Raw genomic sequence first — 22077 nt, 5'->3', positions numbered from 1 at the left:
TTGGGATTTTCTTTTCCAGATTGCAGTTTAAGGAGCCAGTTCAGCTCTGAGCTGGGGTTGTGCTCTTAGATCACAGATCATAACAGGCAGCTGGGTCCTGGTTTCTGTTATTTCAGGGTTTTTCCTGACTCAGGCACAATGAAGAAGGGAGAATGGCTGGGGTCAGTGGGAAATGGAGAAGCAGGAGAGTGAGCTGGGAGCATGTGGAGCCCTCTCTCCCTCACCTGCACAAAGGGGCTTTGTGCTGGACCTCTTGGCCTCAGCAGGAGCGGGCAGGAATGTTTGTTGGAGCAGGCAGGAATGTTTGCTAAAGCAGTAAAGACCTCACCAGTCCATGTAGAAAAAAACCCAAAATACAAAAGGCAATAGATTGTTATCCAGTGCTCGGCATCCATTGAAACCACAAGAGAAACACGGTTCTGGACAGTTTCTTCTGCTAAAAACATTCTGTGTCTGTCCACTGTGATAAACTGCCCCAGCACATTCCTGTCTGGTTCTGAAATCCATTTGTGGATTGGTGTCAGAGCCTGGGATGGGAGGGTGGTGGAACAGTGGGACACAGGGACACGGGGACACGGGGACACGGGGACACGGGGACACGGGGACAGAGGGACACAGGGACACGGGGATACAGGGACACAGGGACACGGGGACACGGGGACACGGGGACACAGGGACAGAGGGACAGAGGGACACAGGGACACAGGGACACACGGGCAGAGGGACACAGGGACACGAGGACAGAGGGACACGGGGACACAGGGACACACGGGCAGAGGGACACAGGGACACGAGGACAGAGGGACACGGGGACACAGGGACACGGGGACACGGGGACACGGGGACACAGGGACACAGGGACACAGGGACACGGGGATACAGGGACACAGGGACACGGGGATACAGGGACACAGGGACAGAGGGACACGGGGACACGGGGACACAGGGACACAGGGACACAGTGACAGAGGGACACGGGGACACAGGGACACAGGGACACGGGGACACGGGGACACGGGGACAGAGGGACACAGGGACACAGGGACACACGGGCAGAGGGACACAGGGACACGAGGACAGAGGGACACGGGGACACGGGGACACAGGGACAGCCACAGCAGGCAGCGTGGCTGGAGCTGCCAGCTCGCCTCACCCCAGCCAGGGGCTGCACAGTGCTGGGTACCCCCAAACCACCAGCCCCATCCCTGTCCGTTCTGGCACTGCTGCTTTGGGGCAGGAACACTCACAAATATCACAAATACCACAAATACCATTCCTCTTTGCCCTCTTCTCTTAAACCCCAGAGACTGTGCTGTCCTGGCACAGGATCCCAGGATGGTTGGATTTTTGGCAAGGATGACCTTTACTCAGTTCCATCCTCCCTGCCATGGGCAGGGACATCTTCCACTATGCCAGGTTATTCCAAGGCTGGTCGAACCTGGTCTTGGACAATTGCAGGGATGGGGCAGGGACGGGGCAGGGACGGGGCAGGGACGGGGCAGCCCCAGCCCATCACAGGGAACCATCCCTTCGCAGTGTCCCCTCTCCCCGTGCCCTCTCTGAGCCCATTCCCCCCGTCCTGTCCCTATCCTTGTCCCTGTCCTAGTCCCGGTCCCTATCCCTGTCCCTGTCCGTCCCTGTCCCTAACCTTGTCCCGGTCCCGGTCCCCATCCCGCTCCCTATCCCTGTCCCTGTCCGTATCCCTGTCCCGATCTCTACCCCGATCCCGGTCCCCCATCCCGGTCACTATCCATGTCACCATCTCTGTCCCTGTCCCCATCCCTGTCCCTGTCCCTGTCCCCATACCTGTCCCTGTCCCTGTCCTCATCCCTGTCCCTGTCCCCATCCCCATCCCCATCCCAGTCCCCGTCCCCATCCCTGTCCCTGTCCCTGTCCCTCCCCTGTCCTCTCCCCATCCCTGTCCCCATCCCGGTCCCTGTCCCCATCCCTGTCCCTGTCCCTGTCCCTGTCCCTGTCCCTGTCCCTGTCCCTGTCCCTGTCCCCATCCCTGTCCCTGTCCCTGTCCCATCCCTGCCCCATCCCTGTCCCCATCCCTGTCCCTGCCCCTGTCCCCATCCCTGTCCCTGTCCCTGTCCCCATCCCTGTCCCTGTCCCTGTCCCCGTCCCTGTCCCCATCCCTGTCCCTGTCCCTGTCCCCATCCCTGTCCCTGTCCCCATCCCTGTCCCTGTCCCTGTTCCCATCCCTGTCCCTGTCCCTGTCCCTGGTCCCATCCCTGTCCCTGTCCCTGGTCCCATCCCTGTCCCTGTCCCCGTCCCTGTCCCCATCCCTGTCCCTGTCCCTGTTCCCATCCCTGTTCCCATCCCTGTCCCTGTCCCTCATCCCTGTCCCTGTCCCTGTCCCTGTCCCTGTCCCATCCCTGTCCCTGTCCCTGCCCCTGCCTGTCCCTGTCCCTGTCCCTGTCCCAGTCCCTGTCCCTGTCCCATCCCTGTCCCTGTCCCTGTCCCTGTCCCCGTCCCTGTCCCTGTCCCTGTCCCTGTCCCTGTCCCTGTCCCATCCCTGTCCCTGTCCCTGTCCCCGTCCCTGTCCCCATCCCTGGCCCTTCCCTGTCCCTGTCCCATGTCCCTGTCCCTGTCCCATCCCTGTCCCTGTCCCTGTCCCCGTCCTGTCCCTGTCCCTGTCCCTGTCCCTGTCCCTGTCCTGTCCCTGTCCCTGTCCCTGTCCCTGTCCCTCCCCTGTCCCTGTCCCTGTCCCTGTCCCTGTCCCTGTCCCTCTGTCCCATCCCCATCCCTGTCCCTGTCCCGGTCCCGGTCCCGCTTTCCCGCGTCCCCCGTCCCGCCGCGGGCACGCGCCCCCGCTCGCGCGCTGCCCCCGCCCCGCGCCATTGGCCGGGGAAGTTTCGGGGCGGCTCCGGATTGGCTGAGAGCGGCGCGCGCCCGCCGCGCGCGCCAATGAAAGGCGGCGCTGGGGCAGCGCGAGCGGCGGCGGCGGCGCGGGAGCGGCGGAGGTGAGTGCGGACAGACAGACAGACAGACAGACAGACAGACAGACAGACAGACAGACAGACAGAGAGAAGGACAGCGGGGTGGGACAGATCCATGTCCCGGGACAGCTCTGGGGACAGCGGGAATGATTCCTGCCCTGGGCACACCGGGACAGCCCTGGGCACATCGGGGATGATCCCGATCCCTGCCCGGGACAGCCCGGGGAACACGGGGAGCGATCCCGGTCGCTGTCGCAGTACAGCCCTGGAGACACCGGGAGCGATCGCGATCCCGGGACAGCGCAGCGGGAGCGATCCCCGTGTCCGTGTCCGTGTCCGTGTCCGTGTCCGGCCGGGAGCGATCCCCGTGTCCGTGCCCGTGTCCGTGTCCGGCCGGGAGCGATCCGGGCGCGCACCGGGCCCCGCAGGGCTGAGAGCGCCGGGGGTCGGTTGTTTTGTTTTTTCCCCAATATCCCTCATCTCCCGGTTGTGCTGCCCAGCGCTGTGCCCGCCTGTGTGCTCACCGCAGCGCCAGAGGCGATCCTGGCAGAGCGGCTGCTCGCTGTCTGAATTAACTCGTGTACAGCACAGCTCCCGAGCGAGGAAGGGCATGGCTTGTCCTCTTCCGACCCTCTGGGAAGTGTTTGCTCCAATAAACCCCGGCTGTTCCCGCAGTGACCGCCCCCGGCATGGCACTGACCCCCTGGCATGGCACTGATCCCCCGGCATGGCACTGAGCTCCCCCGGCATGGCACTGAGCTCCCCCGGCATGGCACTGAGCCCCCCCCGGCATGGCACTGAGCTCCTCCGGCATGGCACTGATCCCCCGGCATGGCACTGAGACCCCCTGGCATGGCACTGATCCCCCGGCATGGCACTGACCCCCCCTGGCATGGCACTGAGCTCCTCCGGCATGGCACTGAGCTCCCCCCTGGCATGGCACTGAGCTCCACTGGCATGGCACTGAGCTCCCCCCGGCATGGCACTGAGCTCCCCCGGCATGGCACTGACCCCCCCCCGGCATGGCACTGAGCTCCTCCGGCATGGCACTGATCCCCCGGCATGGCACTGATCCCCCGGCATGGCACTGACCCCCCCCCCGGCATGGCACTGAGCTCCCCCGGCACGGCACTGAGCCCCCCCTCATGGCACTGAGCTCTCTGAAGGGTTCTGATGCCGATAAACCCATGGAACGGCAGCAGCTGCTCTCTGCACCTTTGTCCCCGCGTGCCTCGGGGCTGAGCTCACAGCCCGTGCCAGCCTGGAGTGACCCCACCTCGCTGGCAGTGCCCAGGCTGTGCCCCCGGACCCTGCCCTGTGGGGCTGGTTCCCTCTGCCGGGGAGTTTCCTGCCCGTGCTGGCCTGGGGCGTGTGCTGTGGTCAGGATGGGAAGGTCAGCCTGGCTGGTGTCGAGGTGTGGCACCTTCTGTCCCGTTTGGTTCCACTGCTGGACCCCAAGAACTGCTCAGCAGGTTTTGCAGACAGCAGGGTGGGAGGGCAGAGGCCGGAGTTTGGCAGCAGGAGCTGCTGGGTGACCGGGCTGGGCTGTGCCCCTCAGCATCTCCTGCCCTGCTCTCCTGCAATTCTCCATTGAGGGGGGACTGAGGGATCCAGGATTGTTCCTTCCTGCTCTCCTGCAATACTCCATTGAGGGGGGACTGAGGGATCCAGGATTGTCCCTTCCCTCTCCTGCAATTCTCCATTGAGATGGGACTGAGGGATCCAGGGTTGTTCCTTCCCTCTGCACTGACCCTGCTGGCTGCCCACCATGGGGACACTGGCTGAGCAGGACAGCACCCCCAGTGTGGCACTGCAGGACGTGCCCAGGGTTTGGTGGGACCTGCTGGAGGCTCCTCCTGGGTGTCACCCCAGGGACCCAGAGCAGTGTCTGAGCTCCTGCCAGCAGCCCCAGGCTAGGGAGGAGGGCAGGATCAGGGCTGGATTTGGGCAGCAGGGAGGGCTGAGCAAATCCCTGCTGTGGGACAAGCCCTGTGAAGCTGTTTCTGCACTGGTGAAGCTGTTTCTGCACTGGAGCCATCTCCCAGGAGCTTCTCGTGCATCATCTGCAGGGATGCAGCAGGGAGGGCTCAGTGCTGTGTCAGAAGGCTCTCAGTGCCCCCCAAAAAGGTTTGTGAATGCAGGAACCACCAGAGACTGCCCAAAATGTGCTGCTGGATGCTCAGCTCCTGTGGTGGAAGGGCAAGGACAAGATGTCACCTTTAGCCACTTTCATCTGAGGCAGTGGCACAGCTGTGCAGATCTGCAGGCAGGGGGATGCCCAGGCTCTGCACAGCTCTGCAGCCTGTCTCCTCCAAGCCCAACAAAGACATCCCAGCTAGTTTGTACTTCAAAAGGGATATAAAATGACATAATGAAAACAAGGAAAAGGAATCATTCAGACTCTGTATCAGCGTCTGAGTAATCGACGTCCAAGCAGAGCTGGGTCTGCAGCAGGCTGGTTCATTTCCTGCATCCTAAGGCGGGCACTTTTTCTGGGCATGGTGTGGAATACTGTCAGATTTTAATTTGGCTTGGCAGTGTCACCCAGCCAGTCTGAGCAAGTCAGGGAAGGCAAGTCTGGAACTCATTAGAGCTTGTGCGAGGCCCGAAAATTTGATTTTCAATCACTGTTGGGTTTAATTACTGTTGATGTCTTGCCTGGCGTACTCTGGGATTCTTTCTGAGGAAATTAAAGCAGCGTGAGTGGGACAGCATTCTGTTTGGCACAGGGCTTGTTTAGATGAAATCCTGAGAGGGGAGTTAAGCTGGGAGCAGGGAGAAGGCGCTGGCTGCACGGCGAGCGCTGGAGCCAGCCCAGCTGGCCAGGCAGGCTCGGGGCTTGTGTGCTGTTCTCACTAAGTCTGTCCCTTCTGGCCACAGCTAAATAACCCACAGAGCTAAAAGCACCCATCCAAGCCAAGGTAAACTTTACTCAGTTAATGCAAATTTGGGTTCCTTAACTTTTCTTTCTTTGGTTCTCCAGCATGGGACTTGCAGACATGCAGAGCATCCTGCAGGGCAGCAGGGGAGTGAGGGCTGTGTGCAGGGGGAATGGGCTCCAGGGCACGTCTGGGGGTCTTGGTGCCTCAGGGAGAGGCAGGAGCTCCATCAGCAAAGTGCCTGTGTGCTTGCAGAGCCCCTGCAGGTACCTGCAGCTGTGCTGGGACTGGAGCTTGCACTGGTAACGCCCAAAACCTTGGAGCTTTTGGAAACTTGGCATCCCAGTTGGAACCTCAGCTTTGTGGCTCCTGTTTCATGCCCTGGTGCCCTGGGCAGGGTGTGCAGGGTGTCCCTGCAGCCTGGCAGGTGCCTGGCTCTGTGGGAAGGATGCTCAGCTCCCATCTCAGGGATGCCCAGAGATTCTCTGTGGGACACACATGAGAAGCCTGTGTCATGTCCCAGAGTCTGGGAGCAGTTTGGGAGGGTGGTGAGTGAGGGGCTGTGCCTGAGTCCCCCACAGCTGCTGCTGCTCCATTGTGTGAGCAGTCAGGGCTGTAAAACCAGCTCCACCTCGGCTCTGTGGGGCTGCACCATGGCACACAGGGCAGTCCCAGCCCTGGGGGCTCTGTGTCCCCTGCTGAGCTCTCATGCTCATCGTTTCTGGCTGCAGAACCCGTGGCAGAAGCTCAGTTTCATTGTGGAGCTGGGGCTGCCCCTGCAGAGCCACCCCTGGAGGATGAGGGGCTTGGTGCAGTGCTGGGACAGGTCACACATGGCTGGTGGCCTGGGCAGGTGGATAGCACAGGTCACTCGTGGCTGGCACAGGTCACTCGTGGCTGGTGGCCTGGGCAGGTGGCTGGCACAGGTCACTCGTGGCTGGCACAGATCACACACGGCTGGCACAGGTCACTCGTGGCTGGCACAGGTCACTCGTGGCTGGCACAGGTCACACATGGCTGGTGGCCTGGCAGGTGGCTGGCACAGGTCACACACGGCTGGCACAGGTCACTCGTGGCTGGCACAGGTCACACATGGCTGGTGGCCTGGGCAGGTGGCTGGCACAGGTCACTCGTGGCTGGTGGCCTGGCAGGTGGCTGGCCCTGCCCAGAGGACACAGGGCACTGTATTGTGCTGGAGCCCAGGGGAGGAGGCAGATGTGGCTCTCAGTGGAGGAACCTGCTCTGGGCAAGTGTTTACAGACATGGAGTCATAAAGCAGCACAGGGGTTAAAGCTCTTATTTTGGGACTTGGACTCAGAGCTAAGCTGAGTCCAATAAAATGCGATTTACAAATTACAAAATCCCTCTGATCCTGCAGAGAGACAGTGTCTGGAGCACTTGTTTAGGCTGGGGTTTTTCTCCTTTTTTTAGAGAAGGAAATCCTGTTCCAGCCATCCAGGAAAGGCAGGACTCAGATGTCCCATCTCGGAGCTACTGTTCCATTTAGGGATGGGGCTCAGAGAAAGGGGAATATTTCCAGGCAGCTATTTGCAATTTTTTGAGAGCTGGAGTTTCCTAATGCTGGTCCCAGCCTGATTCCTACACTTCTGCCATCTCACCCCTCCCAGCTCCATGAGCACAGGAAGGTGAATTCTCTCCAAGGCACCACAGCTTGCCTGTGACTTGCCAGGTTTGGGGTGGCACAGCCCCTCAGCTCCTGCCTTGGGTTCAGGGCACCACCAGCCACAAGATTCACTTGGATTGTCCACGAGCTCCTTCTGACCTGCAAATGCATTCCTCACCAGGACAGGCTGGCTCTGACTGGGGTCACCCTGAGCCCTCACCTGGGAGCTCTGGAGCTCTGCACATCTGCTCTTTAATTGAGTTTGGGGGGGTTCTTCCCATTCCAGACACTCCCTCACATCTTGCTTTGGGTTTATAATTAAGTCCAAGTATCTGAAGCACTGTCTGGCTTGTGAAAAAATCTGATTTTTCAGCGTTTGCCCTTCTCTTATCGTTAATTCACACATTGTTAGTGGAGAAAGGAATGCTGCCAGCTATGTGCTCTTGGAACAGGGAGGTATTTGCAGAGGCCCTGGCTGCTGGAGCTCTGTCATCCTGTAGGCTGGGATCTGGCAGCTCTGTTGAAATAGTTTCCTGCAGGATCAGTGCCTTTACCTGGTCTTTATGTTGTTAAAATAAAAGGCAGCAAACTTCTCACTCTGCAAAGTTCAATACCATAAGTGCTTCCAGTATTCCAGATGATATCAACCCATTTATTGATGCCTTAAATAAATCCAATAAGAGAGAATTTGAGATGAAAGGCAGCCTTTGGAAGGGAATTTTTTCCTGTGAGTGTGGTAATTGGGATAACGCCTGCTGGAAGCTGGCACAGAAAGAAATTGCTTGCAGGTCATGGTTACAATGGGTGTTTTCTATGAAAATGAGAACAAAACAAATCAAAACATCCCTTTCTGTTCTCAGAACTGCACTAGTGAATGTGTTTATTGGTGAATGCCCTTCTAAGGGCTGGCCTTGCTGAGATTTATTCCCCTTGCAGTTGCTGCCAGGGAGCCTCTCCTGACATCCAGAGCAGCCCCAGCTGTGCCACCCCAGCTGAGCCCCCTGCAGGACCCTGGGGATGTTCTGGGCTGTTCTGTGCCAGCTCTGGGAGCTGCTTCTGGGCACACCTGGGCTGGACCTCACCAGATGCTGGGTGCACCCAAGGAGGATGTTGAACTTCAATGCAACCCAAGCCATTCTCTTTGCTGGTCATTTATCCAAATGCCAGCTGTGACCTGGAGCATGCAGCATTCCCCTTGCTGGCACAGGCACCTCTTGTGTTGGCTGCACACCCTTGCACTCTCCTGTAGTTGGAAATCCATCAGGAAGTTGGAGCTGGCCCCAAATCCTTAGGGAAATTAGAGGTAGCCCCAAATCCTTAGGGAAGTTTAAGCTAGCCCCAAATCCTTAGGGAAGTTGGATCCAGCCCCAAATCCCTAAGGAAGTGTAATCTGGCCCCAAACCCCTAAGGAAGTTGGACCCAGCCCCAAACCCCTAAGGAAGGTGGAGCAGCCCTAAACCCCTAAGGAAGTTTAATCTGGCCCCAAATCCCTGAGGAAGTTGGAGCCAGCCCCAAATCCCTAAGGAAGGTGGAGCAGCCCCAAACCCCTAAGGAAATTGGAGCAGCCCCAAATCCTAAGGAAGCTGGACCCAGCCCCAAATCCTAAGGAAATTTGAGCCAGCCTGCTGTTTTAAGCAAGCTTGGCTCTGGTGGAGCCAGACAATGCCAGCCCTTGCCCTGCTGTCCGTCCCTGTCCCCGCAGTTGAGCTGAGCAGTCTGGTCCCACCCTTGTGAGCACCGTGTGGCTTTTCCCTGCTCCTCTGTTCCCGGGCTCGTTTCAGAGCTGGCTGTAAATCTCCCAAAGCCACTGCAGTGGAGGAGCCCCGGCTGCCCAGGCCCCCCGCCCTGCTGCGCTGCTTTAGGGCAGGGAGCTGATGCTGGGGCTGCAGCAGCGCTTGGATGGGGCTGTCCTGGCCACTGGGGAGAGGTGAAACGAGGACCAGGCTCTGAAGGGCTGTTGGGAACTTGCAGTAACTTTTTGGAAACCAGCTTTTCCTCTTCCCTCCCTAAAAGGAGGGGAGAACATACTTGAGGTGGTTACGTGTCTGCAGCACCGTTTGCAGTCTCCAAATAGGGAGTTGTGCAATCAGGATTTCGGGATGCAGGAGCCTCTGTGGGGGCAGCAGGGGAGCAGGGACAGTGCCCCCGGGCTGGGGTGGTGGCACCGTGTCCCCAGAGCCCTGGGGTGGGCTGGCACGGGGACACGGGGCTGGGATGGGATATGGGATGTGGGATGATGTGGGATGATGGGATGATGGGATGGGATGGGGGATATGGGATGGGATGGGATGATGGGATGGGATGGGATATGAGATGTGTGCTGGGATAAGATGGGATGTGGGATGGGATGTAGGATGGGGTGGGATGTGGGATAGGACATGTGCCGGGATGGGGTGTGGGATGTGATGTATGCTGGGATATGGGATGGGATGGGATTTGTGCTAGGATGGGATGGGGTGGGATGTGTGCTGGGATATGGGATGGGATTTGTGCTGTGTCCTCCATGCCCTGGATCCAGCTCCCCACTGGCCAAGCTGCCTGAAGCTCTGAAGGTGGTTTCAGGCCCGAGCTGTGCAGGCTCTGCTGGCCCTGGGCACAGTCCCTGCTCCAAACCCAGCTGGCAAACTGGCAGCAGAGCCTTTGGCAGAGTCCTTGGCCAAGGTGTGCTGGGCTGGCCAGAGGGTGCCAGAGCAGAGAGCCTTGAGGAGCCCCAGCTGAGCACAGAGCAGCTGTGGGGCTGCAGCCTGGCTGCTCAGAGCTCCTTTGCAGAGCCCTGCAGCTCCAAACAAGCTGCAGCCTGTTTGGGTTCTGTCCCTGTCACTTGTCACTCCAGCCCTGCCCAGCAAACATGGCATTGCTGGTGTGCTCTGCCCCTGCTCAGCAATGTTTTTGTGTAGAACAGCCTCCATTTCCTATCATTTCACTACCCAAGAATTTCCTCTGCCCTGACTTGCTTTCTCTCCTCCAGCAGCAAGAATGCTGTGAGGCACAGAAAGCCAAATCAGGAATCTTGCAAGGAGTGTCTGTCTAGTCCTGGTGAGCAGGATTTGCTTTTCTTCAGCCAGTTTGTTGACACAGGCCTGGTTTGGGGTTTTGGGCACTGTTTTAAGGCATTACAAATGTCTCCAACCTCTTTGTCTTAAGGTGGTGCCAAAGTCCAGTGGCAGTTGTCGGATGGGCTGAGGTTCAGGTGGAGCCTGGGATGGTCACAGTGTTTGTTTCACATTATCTTACCAGGTCTGGGCTTTTGCAGTGTCCTGCATCATTTTTACAAGAAATCTCCTTCTGTGCCGAAGTGAGGAGCTGCAGCAGAGCAGGAGGAGGAGCAGGACAGGCACTGCTGTGCCTGCCCTGCTCAGGGATGCAGTGGGAGGCTCAGAGCTGCTGAGGGAGTGAGGAGCTCCCCTCCAGCAGGGCTGAGAGCTCCTGCACTGACCCTTGGGTGCTCTGACAGGGGAGATGTCCTGAGCTGGGCTGACCCTCCTGGGGTGCTGTCACTGCTCCTGCTGCCTTGGGGCTGCCCTGGTTCCCTTCAGCTCGTTTTACAGGGAGCAAGCGTGTCTTCCAGCCTGGCAGCTCCTGTACAAACATCCAGGCTGAGATAAATCAGTGTCTGCTGCTGTCACCGTGCCCTGCTGCCTCCTCTGTGCACTCTGTGTCTCCTGCCATACCCTGCTGCATTCCTCACTCCAAAGAGCCCTGTTAGATAAATCCATGGGGCAGCCGTAAACAGGTTGATTTCCAATTGTGGGCTCCTGCTGTGGGTTTTTGCTCACCTGTCTGCTGTTGTTAGGAGAGTTTTTAGGATGTCTCTGCAGCAGTGAGCACCCATGGACGGGTGAGTTTTGTCTGCCTGCAGTGAGCAGCAAAAGGTGCAGCACAACCGCAGCCCCCATGGCACTGCACCTCCCAAAAGTCCAGTGCCAGGGGCATGGAAATGTGCCACACTCCCTTGGGCACTTGGAGAAAGGCCAAGGAGCTGCAAGGGGCAGTAAAGCAAGGTTAGCATCAGGTTATGGCTGAGCCCCCGTGTCTGCTGCCTGACCTGACCTCACAGTCCATGTGCAGTGTGTGAACTCCATGAACTGCGTCAGAATTGCCTTGAAGTGAGCCCTGGGGTCTCTGTGGGTGAGGGGAGGTGTCTGTCCAGGGTGGGGGGTGTGCCCTGGGTTTGCTGAGCCAGCCCCTCCACCTTCCCTCACTTTGAAGGGAAAACCTTTATCCCAAGCTTCCCTAAATAAACTTGTAGCAGGGCTGCATGGACGTGGTGCTGGGGAGATTTGAGCTTCATGGGCACGAGGAGCGGGGTCTGAGGGACCCTGTGCACTCAGAGCTGCCCCAGGGGTGCTGTGCAGCCTTCCAGCTGTGTCTGCTCTCTTCCAGATGTCGGGGAGGGGAGTGCCGTGTCTGCGCTGCCCGGGGCTGTGCACGGGCTTCGAGCCACACTCCTGGAGGTAACGTGGTCCTGCCCCAGTCTGCCCCAAATCTGCCCCAAATCTGCCCCAGGTGTGCTCAGTGGCACAGCAGCTCCTCAGCTGATCCCTGATTTCCAGTTTTTAAAGCACAAATTCAGGTCTGCAGCCCCTGACAGCAGCAGCTGGAGGGGGTGGTCCCGGCTCAGGGACAGCAAGGGGCTTCAGGATGGAGTGCAGACATCCAGATGTCACCAGTTAAAGAGGGTTGGTGCCCTCCAGGCTGCCTCACAAAGCCTGGGCTCCTCTCTGCTCCTGGGGAGCTCCGGTGCAGGGGGCTGTGGTCCAGCTGTGCTGCTGCAGCTGGAATGCCTTGGATGCCTTCAGCTCCCACCTGGATACCTCAGCTGTGTGAAATCCCGACTTTAAAGCACACTCTTGGTGGAAGCACAGCCATTTGTTTTAATTGACTCCATTAAAGGCTGGTTGGACTCACTGACTTCAAGATGCTGTGAAATCCTCGGGGCTGTGTCAGAGTTACTTTGCCCCTTCAGCTATCAGTGTTTGATGGCAGTGCTGGCCACCAGAGTGTCCTTAGACACTTGTCTGGGTGATTTATACCTATTAGAGTTCAAATTACAGTCAATTCAGCATCACTTCCTTCCAGCAGTCACTTTTTAATGGCATGTAAAGATTCATAATGGGCAAGGCTGGTGCTGGTCTGAGGAGACTGATCTCCAATCTAGTGATGCTTGAAGGGGCTCCCAGAGCACAGGGACAGGGACACAGGGAGTGGCTTCACAGAGGGCAGGGCTGGATGGATTCTGGGCAGGAATATATCCTTGGGAGGATGGGGATGGAATTCCCAGAGCAGCTGTGGCTGCTGGATCCCTGGCAGTGCCCAAGGCCGGGTGGGACACTGGGACAGGGGGAGGTGTCCCAGGGGTGGCACTGGTGACATTCAGAGCCCATCCCATAGCCCTGGCACAGCTGGCACCCAGAGTGACCCAGAAGGAGCACGGGCCGGGTGGGACAGGGGGAGGTGGCACTGGTGACATTCAGGGCTGTCCCATAGCCCTGGCACAGCTGGCACCCAGAGTGACCCATCTCTCCTGGCACAGGAAGGTGTGCCGGGCGTGCCGCTGCGGCCAGGAGGAGCACGGGCCGGGCCCGCAGCTGGACGATGACCGCAGGGTGGGCCGGCTGCTGGCGGGGTCGCCGCACTCGGCGCTGACCGCGCGGCCCCCGGGCGGCCACGGCCCCCGCGTCTACAAGAGGAACCGCATGATCGTCACCAACCCCAACGTGTCGGGCAAGGACCCCACCTTCGACACCGTCACCTACGAGTGGGCGCCCCCCGGGCTCACCCAGAAACTGGTAAGGGCTGCGAGCAGGGCTGAGAGCTGAGAGCTGAGCTCTGAGCTGAGCCTGAGCTGAGCTGAGCTGAGCTGAGCTGAGCCTGAGCCTGAGCTGAGCTGAGCTGAGCTGAGCTGAGCTGAGCCTGAGCCTGAGCTGAGCTGAGCTGAGCTGAGCTGAGCTGAGCTGAGCCTGAGCTGAGCCTGAACCTGAGCCTGAGCTGAGCCTGAGCTGAGCTCTGAGCTGAGCCTGAGCTGAGCTGAGCCAAGAGCTCCTGCCTGCAGCTCCTGCCTGCAGCTCTTTTCTGCAGCTCCTGCCTGCAGCTCCTGCCTGCCCTGTGCTGCTGCCACCACAACCACACTCTGGAGCTCAGCTCTGGAGCTCAGCTCTGGAGCTGGGAATTTTTCCCTTACAGTTTAAGCATAATCTGGTCCAAATAAAAATTTGTTGTAAAGAGAGCTCAGGGTAAAAAGGTGAGATAGGGAGTGTGGTCCCATTCTGAGGGCTGGATCCAAAACCGAGCCCCCAGCCCAGCTCCACCTCCTGCTGTGCCTGGCTTCCATCTGCACCAGCTGTGTGGGAAGGGGTGGAAGTAGTTTTTGGCACGTGGGAGTGTGAGCCAGCAGAGCATTTCTTGTGGGAAAGCATTTAGCTGGCTTTTCACTGAGCTGTGGTATAAAATGTTCTGTATCCACTGTCAGGAGTGGCCAGTGAAGAGCTTCTGCTTCTCAAATAAAACAAATAGCTGCAAGCTGCTGAAAATGCAACCAGATCTTTTAAAAGAAGAATTTGGGATACAGGTGTAAAAGTGCAGCCCCAGCCCCCAGAGCCAGAATTGGCTTAAAAGCCAATTGTCCTGAGAGCCTTGGACAGGCTGGGTGGGGCTGAGCTGTGTGCTGGGGATGCTTCATCGAGATCCTTCCCTTCCCTTCCCTTCCCTTCCCTTCCCTTCCCTTCCCTTCCCTTCCCTTCCCTTCCCTTCCCTTCCCTTCCCTTCCCTTCCCTTCCCTTCCCTTCCCTTCCCTTCCCTTCCCTTCCCTTCCCTTCCCTTCTTCCCTTCCCTTCCCTTCCCTTCCCTTCCCTTCCCTTCCCTTCCCTTCCCTTCCCTTCCCTTCCCTTCCCTTCCCTTCCCTTCCCTTCCCTTCCCTTCCCTTCCCTTCCCTTCCCTTCCCTTCCCTTCCCTTCCCTTCCCTTCCCTTCCCTTCCCCTCCCTTCCCTCCCCATGGTCCTGTACCAAGGGCTGGATGTAAAACGAAGCCCCCAGCCCAGCCCACCCTCCTGATGGGGAAGGTTCAAACACGAAAGTTTTTGATCTCTTTGTAGTGCCTGGACAGGCTGCAGTCTATCTTGGTTCAAGATAATAACAAGCAGGAGCTTTGGAGACAACCTGGATAAATTCTGGCTTGCAGATGAGCTTGCCAAAGTTTGAGAGGTGCTGGATGTCAGCCACTCTTGGGAGGTTCAAGGGATCTGGGCCAAAGAGCTGCCAGAGCACAACTGCCTCCCCAGGGCTTTCCTCCTGCAGGCAGCTGGAACTGGGATGGCTCTTCTTGTTCTGCTGAAGTGGATGGTCAATAATAGGAGGAAGTTCAGGGCATGTTCCTATTAAACTGTGCCTGCAGAAGTCATGAGGCAGATACTCAGGTCCTTGGGGAGAGTGAAAACAGCAGATGATAAAATAGCCCAGGATCCAGAAGTGAACAGTGAAAACTAAAATGCTCTTCCCCCAAATTACCTGCACTCAGGCAGCATGGTGAAGCACTGGCCATAACAATAAGTGATAGCAGCAGAGGTAGCAACTTTTTCTTGTTCTTCATGGCAGATTTTCATGTCGGGTTGGATTTTTTTTTCCTCTGAATCTTTTTTTTTTAGGGGCACATTTTTTATGACATCTGCAATTATAACTTTAAGCATTCCCTTGGTCAGGGAGTTAAATCCCACTGCTTGTGTGGGCAGATACTGAAACCTGCCCCTGAGCAGGCTTTAAGGAAGCTTTTTAAAAAGCCTTTTAAAAAAGGCTTTGCTTTCCTCCCTCTCAGCACAGAGCTTTGTATTGGGAATGGAGATCCTGGAGCAGAGCAGGAGGCTCCAGCTGCCCCTGCTGGCCCCTCACTCTGCTGTCAGTGCTCACTGGTCCTGGCACATGAGTGGATTTGGGATTTCTCCCGCGGAGATGCCAGCAGGCTGCTGCTCTGCTGGAGCTGCTGCTGCCCTGGTCCCCCACATCCAGTTCAGTTCATTCCTGTCCATTTGGGGGGCAGTGCCTGTGTGAGCCTGGCAGGGGCAGGCAGGGAACTTTGCCATTCCTCTTGGGATTCCTCAGGTGTGTGACAGCTGCTTGTGCAGCAGGTCACTGCTCCAGCATCCACAGCTCTCCCAGCAGCAGCTTCTCCCTCAGGGCAGATCCCTCCCAGGAGCCTGGCCACGCACCCCACCTTTGCACAGGCACAGTGCTGGTGTCTGACATCCCAGCCTGCAGTGATTTTAACCTGCTCCCCAGGACGTGGGGCAGAAGCCCTGCTCCCATCCAGTCACTACCTGCTGCTGTTCCAAGTTTCCTGCCAGGAATTCCGCCGGCAGCGCCGCTCCCTGGCTCGGAGCAGAGGTGGGAGTGACGTGAGGTTTTTTCCTGGAGAGCTCAGTGCTGTGCAGGCATTTCTGGGTTGAAAAGCCCAGCCTGACCCAGCAGATGTGCCACAAACAGTTAAATCTTTTCTGAGTTTTTTAGGATGCAGATTTCAAGTGCTGACCCAGTAGGAAGCAAATCCAAAGCAGCTGGGTGCTGGAGTGACAGGGAATGGCAGGGAGCCAAGTGGCTGCCCTGGCACTCCCCACACTACAATAGGAAAATGCCGAGGGGAAACTCCCTTCCCCAGTCCCAGCCAGGAGAAGTTTATTGTGCATTAACTCTGCACTAACTGTGAGTAACTCTGCACTAACTGCACTAACTGTGAGTAACTCTGCACTAACTGTGAGTAACTCTGCACTAACTGCACTAACTGTGAGTAACTCTGCACTAACTGTGCACTGTGCATTACCTGTGCACTAACTGTGCACTAACTGCATTAACTTTGAGTAACTCTGCACTAACTGCACTAACTGCGCATTAACTGTAACTGTGCAGTATCAGCTGTGTCCCCAGCTGTGCCCAGCAGTGTCCAGCAGTGTCCCCAGTCCTGCCCAGCCCTGCCCAGCAGTGTCCCCAGCTGTGCCAGCAGTGTCCAGCAGTGTCCCCAGTCCTGCCCAGCTGTGCCAGCACTGTTCCCAGCAGTGTTCCCAGCCCTGCCCAGCAGTGTGCCCAGCTGTGCCAGCAGTGTCCCAGCCCTTTCCAGCAGCACCCCAGCAGTGTCCCAGCCCTTTCCAGCAGCACCCCAGCAGTGTCCCAGCCCTTTCCAGCAGTGTCCCAGCCCTTTCCAGCAGTACCCCAGCAGTGTCCCAGCCCTTTCCAGCAGTGTCCCAGCCCTTTCCAGCAGTGTCCCAGCAGTGTCCCAGCAGTGTCCCAGCCCTTTCCAGCAGCACCCCAGCAGTGTCCCAGCCCTTTCCAGCAGCACCCCAGCCCTGCCCAGCCGTTCCAGCAGTGCCTGTCCCCGCAGGCCATGCAGTACATGGAGCTGCTGCCGCCGGAGCTGCAGCCCGTGGCGGGCACGGAGGGCGCGCTGTGGCGGCGGCGCCGCTTGGCGCGGCAGCTGCCGCTGCACGACCAGGACCCGGCGCAGTGCCGCGGGCTGGCCGAGGCCGAGCGGCCGCTCATGGAGCGCTTCGTCAGCGCCTACAAGGCCGAGGCGCTGGGGGTCGGCGAGGTGGCGCTGCCCGGCCAGGCCGGCGCCCTGCAGGAGGGGAAGCGCCGGGAGCCGAGCGCGGAGCCGGGCACGGCCCCACGGCCGCACAACGGGAGCCTGGAGAGCGCGGCCGGCGCCGGGCACTACGTGAGTGCGGCGGACAGGGGACAGGGGACAGGGGACAGGGGGGTCATGGGATGGGGTAACGGGATCGTGGGACCATGGGATAATGGGATCGTGGGATCATGGGATAATGGGATCATGGGATAATGGGATCGTGAGATCATGCGATAATGGGATCGTGGGATATTGGGATCATGGGATCGTGAGATCATGGGATAATGGGATCACGGGATGGTATAGGATCATAGGATCATAGGATGGAATGCGATGGGATCATGGAATTATGGGATGGGATTGTGGGATCATGGCGTAATGGAATAATGGGATCATGGGATCATGGAATGGGATAATGGGATAATGGGATAATGGGATGGTATAGGATCATAGGATCATGGGATCATGGGATGGGATGGGATGGGATGGGATAATGGGATGGAATGGGACAATGGGACAATGGGACAATGGGATGGCAGCGCTGGCTCCCCCCGGCTCTCACAGGGCTGCTCCAAAGCCTCAGATGTGACCGAGCCCTGCAGCAGGCACGGAGAGTGCCCTGGGAGCAGGACGGGGATGGGGCACACATCACCCTGCCTAACCCCTCGGGTTGAGCCTGAATCTGTTCCCAGTGGCTCCCTGAAGCAGGAGCAGCCCTGTGCTCCAGGGTCCATCTGGCAGGGCTGATGAGGGAGTTCTCTGCCTCCTCTCCTTTCTGAGCCTCCAGGGCCAGGCAGTTCCTGCTGTGGGAGCTGGTTTGGCAGCTCTGAGAGGTTGGGCATGACAAGTCCTGGATGATCTGGCAGTGTGTGTGGTGGTATTGAGTGGAAAGCTGAACTGGATGGTCTTGGAGGTCTGGTCCAACCTTTGCCATTCTGGGATGCCAGTCAGTATTTCCAGGTGGGCTTCTTACCCAGAAAGGCCACAAATGGCAGGAGCTGAGCTCTGTGCAGAGCTGTGGACATGGAGATAGTGTTCCCAGGGCTGTAACTGCTCTGGGGAAATGCAGACAGCTGCCCTGGCTCCCTGGGCATACAAATGCATTTCCACTGAGGAATGGCTGAGATTCCTCAACATCCTTTTAGATTTATAGTCCCCCAGTGCTGTCTGGAGTGGCTGCTGAACAGATGCTTATTATAAAATATGGTGAGTGGAAATACCTTGTCCTGGTCCTTGTGAGGGTGACTTGCAGCAGAGGATTTAAAGCTGAAAAAGCAAATGGTGTCCAAATGTTTTTAAGAGGAGATTTTTTCCTGCCATTCCTGCACTGAGGTTGCACATGTAAAGAGCAGTTTTCATTTTCAGGCCATATTGGGTAATGTCTCCCCTCTGCCATGGTCTGTTAATGTACTTCTGACTTCAAATCCAGTGACAGTAGAGATCTTCACTATTGCAACAAAACACTGAATTTTAAGATAAAAAATAGCCAAAAAAGGAAGGTTTCCTTTAAACATATCAATAAGTCATCCTAGCAATGACTTACTGCTAGTAAACCCTCCCTAGCAATGAGGGTTTACTTAAACTGCGAGTTTGTCCTTTCAAATAAATAAATACATAACTGTGATGTTATTCTCCTTAGCTTGAAGCATCATTTCTCTCAAGGCAGCAGCTGAAAAATGGAGCAGCTTTGGCAGCAGTGGCAGATCCTCTGGGACAGCCAGGCTGTGCAGCCCAGGGCATGGCAGGACTGGGGCCCTCTGAGCACAGAGCTCGTGCTGCTCCTCATCCCTGTGCAGGGCTGGCCCAGCAGATGAGAGGGGTTCTGTGAGGTGGTTCTGTGAGATGATCTGTGAGATGGTTCTGTGAGATGGTTCTGAGAAATAATTCTGTGAGATGGTTCTGTGAGAAGATTCTGTGAGATGGTTCTGTGAGATGTTCTGTGAGATGATCTGTGAGAGATGGTTCTGTGAGATGTTCTGTGAGATGGTTCTGTGAGATGATCTGTGAGATGGTTCTGTGAGATGGTTCTGTGAGAAGATCAGGGACCAAACACAGAAAAGCACCTGGGGTGCAGATTTCCTGTGGCTCTGCTGTGCAACGGGAGGGACGAGGGGAAGGAGGGAGGTCGGTGCCAAGAGCAGAGTCCAGCACTGCCCCAGCCTGCTGAGAGCTGTGTCCATCCCAGTGTCCATCCCTGTGTCCATCCCTGTGTCCATCCCTGTGTCCATCCCCAGTGTCCATCCCCAGTGTCCATCCCAGTGTCCATCCCTGTGTCCATCCCCAGTGTCCATCCCAGTGTCCATCCCTGTGTCCATCCCTGTGTCCATCCCTGTGTCCATCCCCAGTGTCCATCCCCAGTGTCCATCCCAGTGTCCATCCCAGTGTCCATCCCTGTGTCCATCCCCAGTGTCCATCCCAGTGTCCATCCCTGTGTCCATCCCCAGTGTCCATCCCCAGTGTCCATCCCAGTGTCCATCCCTGTGTCCATCCCCAGTGTCCATCCCCAGTGTCCATCCCAGTGTCCATCCCAGTGTCCATCCCTGTGTCCATCCCCAGTGTCCATCCCAGTGTCCATCCCTGTGTCCATCCCCAGTGTCCATCCCCAGTGTCCATCCCAGTATCCATCCCAGTGACACTGTTCCTGTCCCTGTCCCCAGCTGTGTGCCTCCTGCCAGCAGCCCGTGTCCCCCGTGTGTCCATCCCAGTGACACTGTCCCTATCTGTCCCTGTCCCCAGCTGTGTGCCGCCTGCCAGCAGCCCGTGTCCTCTCACTGTCCATCCCAGTGACACTGTCCCTGTCTGTCCCTGTCCCTGTCCCCAGCTGTGTGCCGCCTGCCAGCAGCCCGTGTCCTCTCACTGTCCATCCCAGTGACACTGTCCCTATCTGTCCCTGTCCCCAGCTGTGTGCCGCCTGCCAGCAGCCCGTGTCCTCTCACTGTCCATCCCAGTGACACTGTCCCTGTCTGTCCCTGTCCCTGTCCCCAGCTGTGTGCCGCCTGCCAGCAGCCCGTGTCACCTCACTGTCCCTCCCAGTGACACTGTCCCTGTCCCTGTCCCCAGCTGTGTGCCGCCTGCCAGCAGCCCGTGTCCCCTCACTGTCCATCCCAGTGACACTGTCCCTGTGTCCCCAGCTGTGTGCCGCCTGCCAGCAGCCCGTGTCCCCTCACTGTCCATCCCAGTGACACTGTCCCTCTGTCCCCAGCTGTGTGCCGCCTGCCAGCAGCCCGTGTCCCCCGTGTGTCCATCCCAGTGACACTGTCCCTCTGTCCCCAGCTGTGTGCCGCCTGCCAGCAGCCCGTGTCCCCCGTGTGTCCATCCCAGTGACACTGTCCCTGTGTCCCCAGCTGTGTGCCGCCTGCCAGCAGCCCGTGTCCCCTCACTGTCCATCCCAGTGACACTGTCCCTGTGTCCCCAGCTGTGTGCCGCCTGCCAGCAGCCCGTGGCCCCGGACGCGCCCGCGGTGTTCGCCGCCCGCGCGGGTTACTCGCGGCAGTGGCACCCGCGCTGTTTCGTGTGCTGCCGCTGCGCCGAGCCGCTGGTGGATCTCATCTACTTCTGGGGCAGCGGGGCCGCCTGGTGCGGGCGGCACTACTGCGAGAGCCTGCGGCCCCGCTGCGCCGGCTGCGACGAGGTGCGGGGCGCCTGGGGCACCGGGGCACAGCTGGGGCACCTGGGACACACCTGGGACACCTGGGGCACACCTGGGGCACACCTGGGACACAGCTGGGACACCTGGGACACAGCTGGGGCACCTGGGACACCTGGGGGGCACCTGGGACACAGCTGGGACACAGCTGGGACACCTGGGACACAGCTGGGGCGCCTGGGACACACTTGGGACACCTGGGGGGCACCTGGGACACAGCTGGGGCGCCTGGGACACCTGGGGGGCACCTGGGGCGCCTGGGACACACCTGGCACACCTGGGGCGCCTGGGGCACCTGGGACACACCTGGGGTACCTGGGACACAGCTGGGACTGCCTGGGGCACACCTGGGACCGTCTGGGGCACCCCTGGGGTACCTGGGACACACCTGGGGCGCACCTGGGATACCTGGGACACCTGGGACCACCCTGGGACACACCTGGGACACCCCTGGAACCTCCCCTGTGCCAGGGCAGGGAGTGACCAGAGCCCCTGTGCCCCCCGTGCCAGGCAGTGCCCATCTGGCCCCTCTGATCCCCTGTGCTGGGTGGGAGCCTCCCAGTGCCCTGTGCTGCTGCCAGTGCCAGGCTCAGCCAGGGCCCCGGGCCAGGGGAGGTGTCCTGGACAAGGTGACATTTACAGGTCCCTGGGGTTGTTTCCTGTGCCCATTGCTGAGCTCCAGGGCGTGGGCTCGGTGGGAGGTGTGGGGCTGGTTCTCCCTGCCCCAGCTGGCTGAGGTGCTGGGAATAAGCAGCTGTCTGTCTGTCTGTCTGTCTGTGCCACAGATCATCTTCTCAGAGGACTACCAGCAGGTGGAGGGGCTGGCCTGGCACAACAAGCACTTTGCGTGCCTGGAGTGTGAGACGCTGCTGACGGGCAAGCCCTTCACCCTGGCCAACGCCAGCCTGCTGTGCCCCGGCTGCGGCCAGAGCCGGGCCTGAGCCCCGGGGCTGGGCACCGAGCAGCTCGGGGTGCCTGCACCGGCACAGCCCGGGAAGCTTGTCCTGGGGTCCCGGGGTGTGGCACAGCCCTCGGGGGGTGCTGGGGGTCCTGGCAGGAGGGGCTGGGCTGGGCTGAGCTGAGCTGAGCTGGGCTGGGCTGAGCTGGGCTGGGCTGAGCTGGGCTGGGCTGGGCTGGGCTGGGCTGGGCTGGGCTGAGCTGAGCTGAGCTGAGCTGGGCTGAGCTGGGCTGGGCTGGGCTGGGCTGGGCTGAGCTGGGCTGGGCTGGGCTGAGCTAAGCTGGGCTGGGCTGGGCTGAGCTGAGCTGGGCTGGGCTGAGCTGGGCTGGGCTGGGCTGAGCTAAGCTGGGCTGAGCTGGGCTGAGCTAAGCTGAGCTGGGCTGAGCTGGGCTGGGCTGGGCTGGGCTGAGCTGGGCTGAGCTGG

The 22077-nt window shown here is 59.0% G+C and overlaps 1 protein-coding gene and 1 long non-coding RNA gene across 2 annotated transcripts in view; both read left to right on the top strand.

The window, feature by feature from the left end:
• The first annotated feature begins 2918 nt into the window (after window positions 1-2918).
• Window positions 2919-22077, top strand: part of LMCD1 (LIM and cysteine rich domains 1) — a 19415-nt gene continuing 256 nt past the window's right edge. Inside the window, exons 1-6 of the mRNA XM_056501763.1 lie at window positions 2919-2966; window positions 11829-11899; window positions 12979-13234; window positions 16807-17139; window positions 20465-20680; window positions 21481-22077. The exon at window positions 21481-22077 is cut by the window's right edge and continues 256 nt beyond it. Coding sequence (XP_056357738.1) covers window positions 11829-11899; window positions 12979-13234; window positions 16807-17139; window positions 20465-20680; window positions 21481-21636 — 1032 coding nt within the window. The 5' untranslated portion in view covers window positions 2919-2966 and the 3' untranslated portion in view covers window positions 21637-22077. The remainder of the gene's footprint in view (window positions 2967-11828; window positions 11900-12978; window positions 13235-16806; window positions 17140-20464; window positions 20681-21480) is intronic.
• On the top strand, window positions 16297-16800 carry LOC130258423 (uncharacterized). Its single transcript, XR_008841506.1, has 3 exons — window positions 16297-16345; window positions 16451-16473; window positions 16698-16800. It is a non-coding gene; the product is annotated as an uncharacterized LOC130258423 (long non-coding RNA).

Source organism: Oenanthe melanoleuca, chromosome 12, assembly GCF_029582105.1.
Source record: "Oenanthe melanoleuca isolate GR-GAL-2019-014 chromosome 12, OMel1.0, whole genome shotgun sequence".
Taxonomy (NCBI): Eukaryota; Metazoa; Chordata; class Aves; order Passeriformes; family Muscicapidae; genus Oenanthe; species Oenanthe melanoleuca.
This window is presented reverse-complemented; position numbering and strand designations above follow the sequence as displayed.